The 15845-nt window shown below is 38.3% G+C and overlaps 1 protein-coding gene across 5 annotated transcripts in view; it reads left to right on the top strand.

The window, feature by feature from the left end:
- The window catches only part of NCOR1 (nuclear receptor corepressor 1), a 55658-nt gene that overhangs the window by 11691 nt on the left and 28122 nt on the right, over positions 1-15845 (top strand). For 4 of the 5 annotated variants that reach the window (XM_085557303.1, XM_021524934.3, XM_021524936.3 and 1 more), the window contains exons 2-14: positions 1749-1926; positions 3190-3326; positions 4822-5017; positions 5968-6150; positions 8040-8153; positions 9449-9505; positions 9937-9989; positions 10714-10780; positions 11158-11330; positions 13285-13375; positions 13852-14030; positions 14481-14535; positions 14716-14817. In XM_085557303.1, coding sequence (XP_085413429.1) covers positions 1819-1926; positions 3190-3326; positions 4822-5017; positions 5968-6150; positions 8040-8153; positions 9449-9505; positions 9937-9989; positions 10714-10780; positions 11158-11330; positions 13285-13375; positions 13852-14030; positions 14481-14535; positions 14716-14817 — 1515 coding nt within the window. In that variant the 5' untranslated portion in view covers positions 1749-1818. Of the gene's footprint in view, positions 1-1748; positions 1927-3189; positions 3327-4821; positions 5018-5967; positions 6151-6470; positions 6582-8039; positions 8154-9448; positions 9506-9936; positions 9990-10713; positions 10781-11157; positions 11331-13284; positions 13376-13851; positions 14031-14480; positions 14536-14715; positions 14818-15845 lie in introns of all 5 variants that reach the window. The other variant, XM_085557304.1, reaches the window with a different exon arrangement.

Here is a 15845-nt window from a genome sequence, read left to right on the forward strand (position 1 = left end):
TGTGCCAGAGCTTTTATTCCTGTGAAAGTCCACATAAGAAAGGAAAATCAGAGGTTTTCTTTTGGCTGGGACTGGGGTTTAGGGGTACTGTGGAGTGCTCAGGGGACAGCTCTCTGCTCTCACAACCTGCTGGCTTTGTGACACTGTGCCTTGATTAAATGGAAATCAGATGACTCAGAGCCATTAGACCATCACATAGTAGGTAAAGCTGTACTCCAGTGAATGCAGTGTGAATGATGAGGTATAGTAAATGTTAATGTTGAAGCATTCTCTTACAGCTTGTCACTTGGATATGAATTATAGGTACTATAATGGATGTATAGCTACTATAAAGCACACTACTAGTGATCTGTAGTGTTGCTTTGAAAGAGAAACTGTTGTCTTTTTCTTTGATTTTTTTATAGCTGAAAATCAGGTTTAAGAGGTAAATGCGAATTTGTCTCATTATTTTGGTAGTCCAACATGTAAAACCTTGTTTGATGGAGAGTTAAAGAGGAAAAATCCCCTGACCAGAACAGAAATGATAAAATATGTCAGATATACTTTAAGATCTGTTTGTATAGCTTGCTTTTTGCTGAGCTGGTTTTGTCTATTGACTGATAATGGAAAATGCAGTTCAGAAGGATAACTTTATAGGTGATGTCTGTGAAATGCTGTGGATTAATGTCCTGTGAAATGTAGCTATTGAGGCAGAGATCAACTGTTTATTAGGTCTGATGTGTCTGCTGGGCTCTGGGCAACAGGTTGAGAATTTGCTCCACATCTGATAGAATTCTGGATTTAATACACAGGCTCTTGAGATTACATCTATTGAGCTATCAGAGAAAAATATTTTCTATTAAAAATATATTTGTCCCACTTTTTTGCTTAGAGCCATAATTTACCCCCTCAAAACTCATGAGGGAGCAGGGTTGGATCAGTTTATTTAGATCTTTAGCAGCTGGAACTATATACCCAGCCTCAGGCATGCTCAGACTTTGCTAGGGAACTTGTCTGGATTTCTGCAGTATTTAAAATCTTTCCCCAATCAGTTTGCAGTTCAGCATTTGCTCTCCATCTGCAGCTGGAAAATGCAGTGCAGGCAAAGTAGCCATTGATTGTCAGCTAAGCAGGATTGTTTCAAGGCTTTGTAGTATATTCAGTTTCTGGCATCCTGTAGGAGCCAAACTATGCTGGCATTTGAAGCAGAGCTGGTTTTCTGCTTTGTGAGTGTCTTTTTTACTGAATGCTTGAGTTAAGCTGCTGGTGGATGGTGATGGCATTCAGGGCCTGACTAATGCACTGGGATTTAGTGAACTGTAGGTGACACTAAGAGCAGCCCTAAGACTACCTGGATCTGAAAGTCACCAACAGTTCATGGAATTCAAAAACTTTGTAGAAGAAACAAAAGTGAACTTCATGTGTGCTAAGGAAATGTAATGTAAATGCAGAATCCAGCTCTAGACTTATAACCTCTTTAAAATTTATTTAAAGTGACCTACTTTTCTTATCGAATTCTAAGTCAACTGGTAAAAGGATGTATTCCCACAATATAATCCTCAAATCTTTGTGTAGACAATGCTGACACGTCTCATTTTGAGCCCATTTAAGACCCGTTAACATGTTTCCGACTGGAGTAACCTATTAAATAAATACATCAGGAAAAAGCTTTTACGGGTAATGGTTGTTTTGCTTAGGTGACTATGGCTGTAATGTATTGTGAGTACATCTGGTACTTCAGTGCTTATCAGCGATCTTTTTCCCTTTAGGCGGTTTCCTAGAAACATGATTGCTTGCTGGTCTTGATCTCACAGCTTTGTGGAGACTCCTTCCCTGATAATGTCAAGTTCAGGCTACCCTCCGAACCAAGGAGCTTTCAGCACGGAGCAGAGCCGGTACCCGCCCCACTCTGTGCAGTACACCTTCCCCAGCACCCGCCACCAGCAGGTAAGGGACACCCCGAGCCTGGGCTGCAGCCAGGCTGCACTCCAAGGCTTTGCCCTGCCAAAAAGGGGTTCATTCTGGTTCTTAAACTAAGATAACACAACTCGTTCCTATTTGAAAACACATCCATGTGCCCTGTTGGGAGAGCTGCTGCCAGTCTGCTTAGTTAAATACTTGTGGGGGGGCTTCTTCTGTTTTATTCTCCCCTCCTTGCCCTTTATTAATATAAACGTCCTGGTTTTATCATTGATTTCTCATGGTTTGAATAAATTCATTAGGGGTTGTGTTCCTAAACTTCTGTTGCAGTATTGGGCTGGAATCTCTGTAAGTTAAATGTGGTACTTGTCAAAATTCTGTGTAAAAATTTGTATTACACTGATTTTTTTTTTCTGAAGCAGCTGTACCAGTGCTGCCAGCTGAGTTCTGCTGGCCAGAATGGGAATAAAGAGTTTCTAAGGATATCCAACTTGCTCATTTCTGCCAAGCTTTTATTCTGCTATCCTGTGCTCTGTGCTGTGGAGGGCCAGCTGTTGGCTTTACAACAGTTCAGGTTTCCCTTATTTTCATGACATTCTCCTGCTGCTGCAGATACTTTGGATATACTTTGGATGATACTTTCTTCTACTTCTGTGTTAGCAAAAGGAGATTGAAAAAACTGAAGATTTTTGGCTTGCTCTGTGTTTATTTTTAGATAATTTATGAAAACTGAATCTCATGGGTAATGATCTATTACATGTCTTGTAAAGCTTCTCTTCAGTTAGTGCCAGCTGCATATAATTTTTAAAAGCAAGTAGTTGATCACACAAAAATACAAATAAATAATCTTATACTGAACTTTGATTGTAAATTGTAGTAATTGGCAGATGCATTTTTTGTGAGGACTCTTAGTCCTGATTAATAATGTCTGATATAAAAATGTCTTGAGGTGGTAACAAAAGAAATTGCCTCAAGGTTGCTCTCATTTTAGCCCTTTGCAGTTGGATGTGCAAGACTGATTTTAAAGGCTATTTTTAAAGGCTCTTCATCTGCTTGCTGCTGACTCATCTGTGTTTTGTTAGAAGTTGTTAATAAATTAGGTGGAATCCCTAGTATAAATATTTAGTCTCTTTAAAGTTTATTTAAATCTCAGAACTGCCATTTGCAAACATTTTTTGAGCTGGAATAAGACTTTCTCGATCTGGTGTTACTCTTTATTTAATATCTTTGGAAATGATCATGGTCACTGCATGCTTTTGTTCCTGTTAACACGAGAGGTGTTCCCCTCAGGACTTCGCTGTTCCCGACTATCGCTCGTCCCACCTGGAGGTCAGCCAGGCCACGCAGCTCCTGCAGCAGCAGCAGCAGCAGCAGCAGCTCCGGCGCAGGCCCTCGCTGCTCTCCGAGTTCCACCCAGGCTCTGACAGGTGAGGAGGTGACTGGGAAGGGTGGGAGCACCAATCTCCTGCCTGCAGCTGCCCTGGGGTTACCTGAGGACAGGCAGAGTGGACAGCAGCAGGGAATCAGATGTTGGGGTTTGCTTTCAGTTTGACAATCTCTTCCTTCCCATAAAATGGGGGATGTTGAGGGATGATCAATGTACATCATTGTTGCTGTACTGCTGGTTGGTTCAAGAAGGTTTTCAGACAATGTCAAGCATCCATTTGAAGAGCTCTGAATGCTCTCTGAACATCAAATTCAGAGATTAAAATCCCACTACAGATCAGAATAATATTAACTGGATTGTAGTAAATTAGCAGGAACATGCTTCTCTTTAGGGAAGAGATTATAATATGATTTATGCACTCAATTATTTAGTGTGTAAGGCCGTTGGTGTACAGTCGTAAGTAAGTGTTAGTGCCTGTAACAACCTCTGCTTTTCTTGCACTTACTGCTTGTAAAAATCTTCTTTTGCCTTGGACTCTTAGTGAGTATATCTGCTAGGAGCAACTTTATATGCAGGATTACTGCTGGAGGTTTATTTTGGCTGTAACTGACCGATCTGGATCTGAACAAATACCCATGATGAATGTTATGTAAATACTGGTCTGGCTTAAAATCTCATTAGGATATTCCCAGAAATAACTTGATGATAGTGAAATCTGGGCCTTCCATATTGCCTTCATCTCGTGTCAGCAAAATGTCAGTAAGGCTCTGTTTTAATGCTGAGAATCACAGCAGCTTTTAGAGTTCTCAAAATTGAATTTATAGCAGTAATAAATCACACCCTCCCCCTACCAAGACTGTAAATTTGTAAAAGCTTATTTGGTAGTTCTGGAAAACTGCAGGAAACTGCTGCTGTCATCTCTTCAGTGGCACTTCATAGGAAGATGTTGAAGCATATGAGGGTCTTTTATGGACATCCTGCACACTGCACTGGGAGCAGCAAGTGATAACTGTTGAGCATTTTTCTGAGGAGGAGTCTTTAAATGACTCATGGATTGAATCAATGACTGCTTCTGTCACAGAGTAGCATTTTAGTAGAGATCAAATTCCAAACAGGCTCATGGCTCATCTCAAGTGTTCTGTGTATATTTAAAAATTATTTGGCTGCAAAAATTCAATAATGGAGCTGTTGTGGCCATCTTCAGTGAAATATTGTACTGTGTTTTTCTCATGGATTTTTGGTGTGTTTATAATTTTAATCAGAGCTTTGATTTGAACAATATTCTTGTAGCAGAGCTGAGTTTCTTTAAGGTTGTGTAATGACAGGAGTACCTTTAATTTGAGATTCAAGTTCACTTTCTCTTTTCCAATGGATTTTAACTGTTGTATTTTTGAAGTATTATATTTAAAAACATCTATCTGCCTTACTGTTTAGAAGGAGCTTCACCAAATGATATCTCCTTTAAAAGTAAAAATCATTGAAGATTCTTCTCATATCAAAAATGTATATTTTAACAGTTAATCTCTTCTGTGTAGGCCTCAGGAAAGGAGAACTGGATATGAGCAGCAGTTCCATCCAGGTCCATCTCAGACGGATCATGATTCACTGGAATCGAAGCGACCACGTCTTGAGCAAGTGTCTGATTCCCATTTCCAGCGTGTCAGTGCAGCCACTGTCTTGCCTTTAGTGCATCCTCTGCAGGAAGGGTTGAGGTCTGCAGATATTAAGAAGGTAAAGCCATTTGCTGTTACAGTGTTGAAGGTCTAACTTTCTGTGTTGCAGTGAGCTAATTGGATTTTTTCTGTTAGGTAATTTATTTTGTTTGTTTAGGTTTTTTCTATAATCCCAGAAATTTACACATTATCAGAAGCTGTGATCATGAGTCAGTGTTACTGTCTTACACAGTCTGACTCAAACACAGTAAATAGACTGGAATTCTGAGGTGCCACTACTCTCTTAAGTCACTCAAACCTCAGTTGTAAAATGATTGTAGCATAGTGCATGAAATAGTTCTGCTTTTCAGCTGCAAATCCACGCAAGTCCATTTTTTCCCGTAATTAACATTGGGACTGAATAGTCAGAGTACTTCCTTCCACCCTCTTTTCCCTTCTAAGCATTTGAAATGAATCTGCTTATTTACATAACACTAATTATACTTGTCACTGTCTCATTTTGGCTAAATGTAGGACAATCTAGTTTGGGGTGGGTATTTTTTATTTTAGATATTGACTATTAGAGCTAAATGCAAAAGAATTTCACATTTATAACCACAACTAGCTCCAGATGTGCTTTATCAGGCTGGTCATGATTATCTTCAAGAATATCCTCCTCAGCATAGGTGCAGAGTATTGAGGAGTGGCTCTCAAGTAACCCTCCCTTTAAAAATAAAAGTTACTGTTTACATTTATGAAGATGTATTTTAAAAGGAAGATGTTTGGGTCTTATTTTGCTTTCAAGGTAAATATTGCAGTATGGCGTTTTTTTAAAAAAATTCAAAAATTTTGAAATTGCAGTATCATAAAAGATTTAGAGCATTATGAAAACTTTAATTGACTTCTCAACAGAGATATGGACAACTGGAAATTGTTGTTAATTCCTGGGTGTTTGGTTACTGAGCACTCATTCCCAAGTTATGACTGATTTCCTCTCTATCTCCCCACCATCTGCTGTCCCCATGGAAGGACCCAGCTTTTGGAGGAAAGCATGAGGGACCATCTTCTCCAATTTCTGGTCAGCCTTGTGGGGAGGACCAAAATGCTTCACCTTCCAAGCTGTCAAAGGAAGAACTGATACAGAGCATGGACCGCGTAGATCGCGAAATTGCAAAAGTGGAACAGCAAATCCTGAAACTGAAGAAAAAGCAAGTAAGCACAGCAGGCACTGCTCTTGTTTTCTGCCAGTGAAAGAGGTCTGGAAAAACTTCATCTGGTGATGGTGAATTTTTTGGTTACATGAATCAGATGAAGAAGTTGAAAAGGAAGGTTTATATGTGCAATTTTATTTCAAATAAGTTGGACCTCACGCAGTTTTAAACATTTTTGAAAGCAGGAGAAAGCCACATAAGAGCAGCAGCAATAGTCAGGTTTATATTTGAAACTGCTGTGAAACAAGGGCACTGTGACTGTAATTTCAGCTTCAGAGCTGCCTGCTGGCTGAGGGGAGGATCATCTTTCTTCTTTCGTAGTCTGTGCAAGGGGAGAATCCCTTGCATGCATCTCCAAAACCAGAGCTTGTACAAAAGCTCCTGGATCATCTGCTTTCCCAAGGGCAAGAGATCTTCACATCTGGAGCTAAGGTCAGCCATGGGGAGAAGTGCAGTAGGAGGGGTGCAAATAAACACAGAGAGCAGAGAAATAAAGGAGGAAATATCAATTTGTTTTTTGTATGGCCCTGGCTAGGCTTTGCATCAGAGGTCTGCACTTCAGCCACTGGAAGCAAAGGAAGTGTTTGCTGGCAGAAGTTGTTGCTTTCCCAGTAGCTGTTGTGGCCAAGTAAACCCACCCTTCAATCGAGGCATCTGTTAGTCATTGACAAAAACAAAGTCCTTGTTTCCTTTTCCTTTTCTGACTTTCAAAGATCCAGATAGAAAAAGTGCCAGCTTGACTCTTATTTTAGTTGGAACTCTGGAGGAAATGAGAGTTACATTGTAGGATTTGTTAACTTGTAGGTCCAGGATAACAAACAGACAATTTATGGTCTGGAAGTGTTTAATTATGTCTGAATTTTAATGAGCTGTAAAGTGACCTCCAGCAGAAAAACAAAAAAGGATGTCATGGAGTACCTGTTTGTGTGTTAATGATGCTTATCTCTCTGTGTACTTTTCCACAAAATCAGCAAGTGCTGTGCAATTCATCTATGAAGGGTCATTTGTGCACATTTATCTATGGTTTAACTTAAGAAAACTACAACGTTGTTGTTAAAATAATTGAGCCCAGGTCTTAGGGCATTCTGCTAAAATTTTAGGGAATTCTTGCACAGCAATGAAGCACATTTTAGTCAGGACTGTAAAGCAGGATGGATCCCTGTTGTCAGAAGTTCTTTGCTGTATATTTGTGGCAGGCGTGGGTGGGAGGATATTTAAAAAAATGAAGATGTCACTGAACCAGATTTATTTGATGTGAGAGTAAATCACAGCAGTAGATTTAGTAGGTAAGGTAGTATTTAGCTAGGAAAGGAGTACAAGGTGGTTTTTTTGCTTTTGGTTTTATTTTTTTTTTTTTTGCTTGTTTGGTAGGTATAACAGTCTTGGAACTTTAGTGCATGTGGAATGGTTTGTTTTTGCTGTGAAGTACCTTTAGAATAATGCTCTCTGTGGTCTTTTAGAAGGACTTTTGTACCTTTTGAAGGCATAAGACAGCAGTAATGGTGACTTTTAACATCTACAGTGCAGCAAGGCAGCTCTGTGATTTATTTCCGCTGTGAGAAGGTGGCTCTGATGTAACTGTTCTCCAAAGTTGATACTTTGTTTAAAGTTAAATAATGATAAATTACAAAGTGAGTGGCTTTAACTGTCAAGCTGAAACAAGTCTGATTCAAGGCAGGTAACTCTTGTAAATGTAATTTGAGTTACCAATACTACAAAAAATAGTCTTGTTATTGTCCCTGTGGGCATTAAAACCATTTCATTCATTCCTTGACAGTGCAAAACGAAATAAGAGGCAGTGCTGACTGATCAACTGCGTATTTTATCTCTGGTGACTAATTACTGGGGGGGGGAACATGGATGGCTGATTTTCTTTCTTTGGTCTCTTAGCAACAACTTGAAGAAGAAGCTGCTAAGCCTCCCGAGCCGGAGAGGCCGGTGTCCCCTCCTCCCGTGGAGCAGAAGCACCGCAGCATCGTCCAGATCATTTACGATGAGAATCGGGTGAGTGCCCTGCACCTCACCCAGGGGCCTCTCACTGCCTCTATGTTCACATTCTTGAGCTCTTCAGTTACTTCCATGCAGCAGATTTTTCTGTTTTACTGATTTGCCCACCCCTCTTTTGCTATGCATTTTCTCTTTTAAATGAAAGACATTATAATGACATTTTGAGATTTTTATTCTCAATCACAGGAATTTTCCTTCGATCTGAGCTGTGGGTCTCATCCTTAGACCCTTGTGCTGAGATACATGAATTATAGATATATATAAACACATATATATATCCTTTTAAGTGTGTGATATCAAAAATGCCTCAGAAATTCATCTTTAATTCCCTGTTCCTCACATGAGCTGACAAACTTGGCTGAAGACTCTACTTTTAAATGAGCTGTAGAGAAAAAACTGCATATGTTGTAGGATTTTGTGCCTTCTTTATAAACTCTGACTTCTGGCACTTAAGATTTGGATAAATGAACAGATATGAAATAGTAATATATGTGGGTGAATTATGAGCTTGTGTTGTTTAAGTGGTGAGAAAACTTCAGGAGCTCAGTAATATTGCCAACAGTAACAGCAAAAATGCTTCCTGCCTTTTTTTCCCATGGTAGTTTGAGATCAGGGAGTCAGATATCTGGGGGTTTTGAAAGTATTGTGATCTTCTCTGAGAGTGGTATATGTTTGTTTAATTTCCCAATTTTGTTCTGTAGTTTAGAGGAACAGCTAATTTCTATTACAATAGGTTAGGGGATTTTTGAGGAGTTAAAAACCTCTAGCAAAACAATGCTAGATTTTGTACAGTAAAACTGTGTCCCAAGCATTCAAGCATGCAAGGAGGGGTCAGAATTATTTTGTAGTGTTCAGTTGATGTCAGTGAAGGACCTTTGACACACTTTGTGTGTTTATGTACACATGGATTCACACTCCCAGATTTGGCAATTGGAGAATTTTAGTCTCTTAATTCCATTTTCCAAAGCTAATTATTTTAACTTTATTTTACTGGGCACCTTTCTTCTTTTTTAGAACCATTTGCTGTATTATGAAATGCATGGTTATTTTGAACTGCAGAGGTCAGTTTCTGCTTGTATGCTTTATAAGCTTCCAGACTGGGAGATCAGAGTAACTACTACACAATTCAAGTTCAGGTATCTTCATTTGCTGAAGCAACATTGCAGAAGTAGGTTAAGAAGGATCTCGTGTGTTCAGGCAGGGGTTTAGCAGAGAACATAGAGTTCAGATCCACATTTGACACGAACTTCAGAGGATTTACTCAGACTATACCAAAAAAATCTCATTTGCAGAAAAAAGCAGAAGAAGCTCACAAGATTTTTGAAGGTCTTGGTCCAAAAGTTGAATTGGTAAGTTGTGGAATTCTGGTTTTTTTTTTCTTTTGTGCTATTTTCTATGTTGCCAGTTGCTCTAATTCTGTTGTGCTGAACAGCTGTGGTTCTGTGAGTATGTGTGTCTAAATGCACTGGTGAGTTAGGGCTTGAGTGAGTTCATCGGCTATGTAAGTGTGATTTTTAAAGTAGATTTTAATCTATTTGAGAGAACAGTTCGAAGTGTGAAGAAATTAAGTACTATTATATACATACGTAATTATAATCTAATGTTAAGTAATGAAATCTGTGCTTTGTGCTGAATATCTTGTAGTCCTTTCAGCTCTGCTGCATCTCAGATTGAGTGCACTGCTCTCAGAATACTAAAATATTGTTAAATGTGGTGCATCACATTTACAGTTCCATGCTTTGCAAAGTGCTAAGTGTTCCCTTCTCATCCCAAATTGCAGCCACTTTACAACCAACCCTCAGACACCAAGGTCTACCATGAAAACATCAAAACGTGAGTGCTTTAATACCCCCTTGTTGTCCCGTTCAGGGCATCTGGACTTGAACATTCCCTCACATTTTTCATTGCTGTCATCTCCAAATAGGATGTGTGAGTTTCAACCATGATTAAAAGCTTCGAGTCCATGTAGCTTTCTGATTTTTTTTGTTGTAGAACACTTCTGCAAGATGTGCATTATATGTGCTGAAGGCAGAGGGAAATCCTGGCTTTCCATATTCATTTAAAGACAAAAATAAATAATAACACTTTGGCTGTCCTTTAAAAACTCTTAAAAAAAGTAATTCTTGCTCCACTCCATCAAATAGATTTGTATAGCAGTTCCAAAGTACCTATTTCTTGAATAATATATTGGAAAACTTTAGGGCTGAATTGTAAAGACTTTTCCCCCATAAAAGCATAATAGCTTAAACCAGTTTTTTTTTTTTGCATTTTAACATATTATCTCTCTTGTGGTAAAGGAGAGCATCTGCCTTGAAATTGGAACCTTTTGTGTCTCAATTGCTTATTCCAGCCATCTTCAAGGATCTCATCTCTGAAAAAATACAGTATTAGGTGATTTAGGTATCTCAACTTCATTGGGAATTTTCCCCATTTTTTATCCTGAAACTGTTATTCATAATAATGATCTGACATCTAGAATTGAGATGGGTTTTGTTAAGTAGTTTTGAAGTGCTTGATTTTTATATAGTTCACTTTTTCCCCTAATTTTGTTTTCCAGAAACCAGGTGATGAGGAAAAAGCTGATCCTATTCTTTAAAAGAAGGAACCATGCAAGAAAACAACGGGTAAGAACACCATGATTTTCTAAAAGGAGCATGTGGCTGGTTTTCTGTCTGGACCCTTGTCTTACATTCCCAAATCTACTGATTAGAAAAATAAGACCTTAAGCTAAAACAAATGTGGGGTATTTCTGGAAGGCAATAATGACAATTACCAAATACCACTAGGATGTGTAAAGCAAAGAAATAATGTATAATATTCAAAATTTACATTTTTGCATCCACTTCCTCCCCTTCTCTGTGCTGGAAATGTGGTGTAAGTCATCTTCAGTATGGAAGGGGCTGGAGCAGGAAAAATCTGTGCGTTCCAGGAGTACATGTGACATGTACTGATCATTTGGTGTATTTTGCTTAGTTCAAGGTTTGCTTTTGGAATTTAACAGGAACAGAAAATCTGTCAACGTTATGATCAGCTGATGGAGGCATGGGAGAAGAAAGTAGACAGGATAGAAAATAATCCACGCAGGAAAGCCAAGGAGAGCAAAACACGGGAGTACTATGAGAAACAATTCCCAGAAATCAGGAAGCAGAGAGAACAGCAAGAAAGATTCCAAAGGTATTACTGGAGATTTGAAATATTCCTGCAAAATATCTCTTCAGACTTAAGTTTTAAAATTCTTTATAATAAAATGAGTTAATTTTAATGATTAAGTTTTATGTTCATGACTTTATTGCTTTAAAAAGAGTATTAGTGTGTCACAGAGTATAAAGTGAAATGTTCTTCACTTTGTTCATCGTGTTTCCATGGCATTGAGCTCAAGTTTCCCTTTCCATGCTAAGGATCTCCATGACTTGATCTGTCCACTGTCACAAATGTCCCCTTTGCTGTCCCTCCCTTCCAGCTGTGCCAGCAGTAACAGCCTCATCCCTTGGTGTCCTCTCAGGCTGCTGTGGTGATGTCCATGGGGTTCCTTTCCCATGTCCCTTTTCAGATCTGCTGTCAAGCCCCATATTTTCCAAAAGGAGCACAGAAAAAGGGCCAATTAGCAAAGGCTGCTTAGGTTGTGGTGTCAGTGAGATGAGGAGAGTTAAGCTGCTCAAGAAGGGGTTTGTGGAGTTCTGAAGACAGTTGGAGGGAGCATCAGCTTCCCATGAGCCTGTTCATTTTGGGCACACACCCTAATTTGCACTGGTATCTTTCTGTCACTGTCTGTGTTACTCCTGTGTTTCATAATCCCTGTATTCATTAGCCTCCACACTCAAAAACCATTTATCTTCTTAATTAACAGTTTGACTGATCTTTTATTGTACTTGCCAGGTAATTTTATTCCAGACAGTTTTGCATTTTAAAATATTCAAGGTGCGATAATTAAGGCCCTATTATTTAATTTTAATCTATCAGACATTTGTTAGATGGAAACTACAAGGAATCTTAAAAGGAATCAAGTGCAGTTCACTTGGGAGTTCACCTTGCAGTACTGTAGATAGAGAGATAGGATTTAAATTAGAATTAGGTCAAGTTTGATTCTGTTGTGTTGAAATCTGTTTATCTCATGTTCGAAATAATTTCAATGCACCTTGGAGAGTTCAAGCCCCATAAAGATTTAATCTCATCTCTTGTAATGTTCTGTCTACATCACCTTTTTGTCATAAAACATGGAGAAAGCAGAGAGTTTGCAATACATTGTAGAGGCTGCAAGATTTTATGGAATCAAGAAAAGAAGAAAGTAAACTGTTAGAATGGGAACAGCACTCATACATAAGAAGTTTCACTTTAAGAATATTTAATGTCTTTGTAATTGCAGGCTACTTGGGAAGAGGTCATCTCTTTACATTATATTTACATCCTGTAAAATAACGGCCTCTCCGTCTATAGCTGTGCTCTAAGCCATGTAAAAATGGAGGGGTCTTTACTCAGATTTTGTGCAAATGGATGAATTAAGTAAAATCTTTGAAGTATTTTATCTCTCCATTTAGTAGTGATTTTTACCTCTGAAATGCTTTTTGACCCACATGCTGTAGTATATTATTATGATGTTTCTGAGGGTAATGATGACAAGCTGAAAAATTCTTCCAAATTACAGCTCTCCCCATCAATTCAAAAGTGGAAGATTTTCTTTTGTCATAACAAATCTCAGTGGTGTATTAGTAACTTGACCAAATTGATAAAGGGCAAATTTAGTGTGGTTTTCTTAAAAAAACAAAAAAGGCTCTTTCAAGGTGTATCAGTTGTACTAATGAAGGGGATAATTTCTGTGCCACTGATGAACATTACTCATGCTCAGCAGAAGCTGAGCATTTATCTGAAGCACCTACTTTGCAGTGGAATTGTTGGTAACACCTTTTTTTGTGCCCTTTCTGCTGAGTTTTGCAAACTCACTGTGAAGCCAAGCAGGACATGACAGAGTTCATGCTCTGACTCTCCTTAGAAAGAAAGACCAGTCCTAGCTGATTTGAGAGACTGCTAACAGCATTATAAGGAATTCTGGAGGTTGTTGTGGTGTACAAAACCTGAAGATAGCGCTAATTTCCACTTTATCCTTTTTCCTTCTGTTTTCCCCTCGTTTCAGAGTTGGCCAAAGAGGTGCTGGCCTTTCAGCAACCATTGCCAGAAGTGAACATGAGATTTCAGAAATCATCGATGGGCTCTCTGAGCAGGAGGTGAGCCAATAAATATCTTTTCACTGGCAGTGCAAGGTACTTTATAGAAGGTTTGTTTCATTGAGAAGAGAAAGCTCTTCTCTCTTTAAGAGAATCTGTGTGAAGTGTGCCTTGAAGCAGATCTTAAAAACACTTTTCTTTTGAGAGTTTTGCTTTCTAATTGTATCTGCCCTAGATTTTTCTCATGTTCGTTGCAGGCTTGCTGCAACCTAGTTTTTTACAGCTGTAACAAACATGTGAAAACTCTTCCTCTTCTCAAACCCTCCATCATTTTGGTGTTTCACCAGTTGTGACACTATTTCCTTTAGCTGCCCATAAGTGTTCATTGCGTTGGTGACAACTTCTGCAAGAGTTGCGTACAAAAAGAAGTTCCAAGCTGACTGTGAATGTGGAGCTTTAAGAGCTGTATAATTCATGAACTGTAAACATCAGTAGCAGCATTTTGGGTCTTCTTTACTTTGTCTTTTGTTCTGCAGAATAATGAGAAGCAAATGCGCCAGCTCTCTGTCATCCCTCCCATGATGTTCGATGCAGAGCAGAGAAGGGTGAAGTTCATCAACATGAATGGGCTGATGGAGGATCCCATGAAAGTTTATAAAGACAGGCAGTTCATGAATGTCTGGACAGACCACGAGAAAGAGATTTTTAAGGAAAAGTAATGGCCTTTCTTATCTTTTCTTTTTATTGCATTGAAATGACAGAATAACAGTTAAATGCCCAATCCCATAAAGCTAAATTAGGAATGATGAAGCTTTTGTGCAATAATATTTGATAAGGTTCTTAATTGGCTGTAATAAATATTGCAAAAGCTTTTGACTTATTTTTATCTGAGTGTGCTCACATGCATTTAGTCCTTAAATACAAGATTTTCTCAAAAGTACTTTAGTTTCATGCTAAGATTAAAATGAGAAGTGTAGATAAGGAATTTCATTTTATCATTTTAAGTGCTCAGTTCTAAATTTGCACAATCTGAAAACTGGGCTTTTTAGGCTAATTTCACTTGTGTAAATGTAGGACTTGCTGGTGGAAATTGTTTGCAAGATTAGTTTGCTTGTTTGATCATGGATTATATTGTTAAACTGAAATAATTTCTGATTTCTAAAAGGTTTGTCCAACATCCCAAGAACTTTGGTCTAATTGCTTCCTACTTGGAACGAAAGGTAAGACATTTCTTAATATAAATAGAGCTTAGGTTGGGATCCCTAACTTTTCAATATAATAATAAATAGAAGCTTTTTTACTTTAATCTGGTGGCTGAATAGCTTTAAGGGTTTGGAGAAATTAAAAACTCAAATATTTTCATTAGGATTAAACCCTACTTTCTGCTTTTTTCACTTTAGAATGTTCCTGACTGTGTATTATATTATTATTTGACCAAGAAAAATGAAAATTATAAAGCCCTTGTGCGAAGGAATTATGGCAAACGCAGAGGAAGAAACCAGGTACGTTGAATTTATTCATCACTTGGTTATTGTTTATTGCTTCATATTTACAACTATTCCATTATCTGAGATAGCAAGATATTATAAGCATGGGGAGGAAATAATTCTTTTATTGTATTGTTGCCCTTTTAAAATTTAAACGACCCTGACCTCAAGGGTGTTGTTGATTAGTTTGGTTTTAATTCTCTGGAATATCTCCTTCCTTTGCACATTTCTTACTTGTTTTAATATGACAATTCATTTTCTTTGAAGACTCTGTCACAGACATTGAGGTTGAATCCATCATTAAATCCGATGTTGGAGCCAAGAGAAATTAGGTTTAGCATGTGACTTGCAGTGGAAAATATATAATCAGTTCATAATGTCAGTGTTTGTCAAAAAGCAGAAATTAATAGTGATCTTTATTTGGTGGTCAGGCTTAAAGTCAAAGTGGAACTTCAGAGCCAGAGGAAAGATACCAATTTAATGCATGTGAATAAAAAATCCTGCTGATTCAGGAAGTGTTCCTTTGGAAGTCTTCAGAGAGAAAAAGAACAACATTTTATGTTCCAAAAGCTTATAAATACATGTGCTGGGCTAGCAGGGTTAATATGGGTATTGGAAAACAAAATGGGAAACTTTGGGACTGCACAACTCTGCTCTGCAAGCCAGTAAATGCAGTAAATATTGTACTGAAATACACAAATGCTGAATGTTCTCTAGGAGTCCCAGTAAATGTATATTTTTAATATAAAATTGTTGCAAACAGCTTCAGCTGAGGAGTGGATCCTGTTCAGCAGAAACAGCCATGGGGCTGTACTTCTGTGGTGCTATTGTACTTAAACCTTTGGAATTATGGCTGGTGTTCTACCAGAAGAGTCCTGTCATGGCAGAGCACCTTGTCTGTACCCCACAAATGATGGATTGCTTAGGTCATTGTCATTGTGCACAGGATTTCACAGAGTTTCTGCTGTGATGGGAGAAATCTCTGGAAATAACCTGTTTTTGCCAGGACTTCTGTTAGAATTTCTAAGCCTGATAATCCTTTT

Source organism: Lonchura striata, chromosome 19, assembly GCF_050655825.1.
Source record: "Lonchura striata isolate lonStrDom1 chromosome 19, ASM5065582v1, whole genome shotgun sequence".
Classification (NCBI taxonomy): domain Eukaryota; kingdom Metazoa; phylum Chordata; class Aves; order Passeriformes; family Estrildidae; genus Lonchura; species Lonchura striata.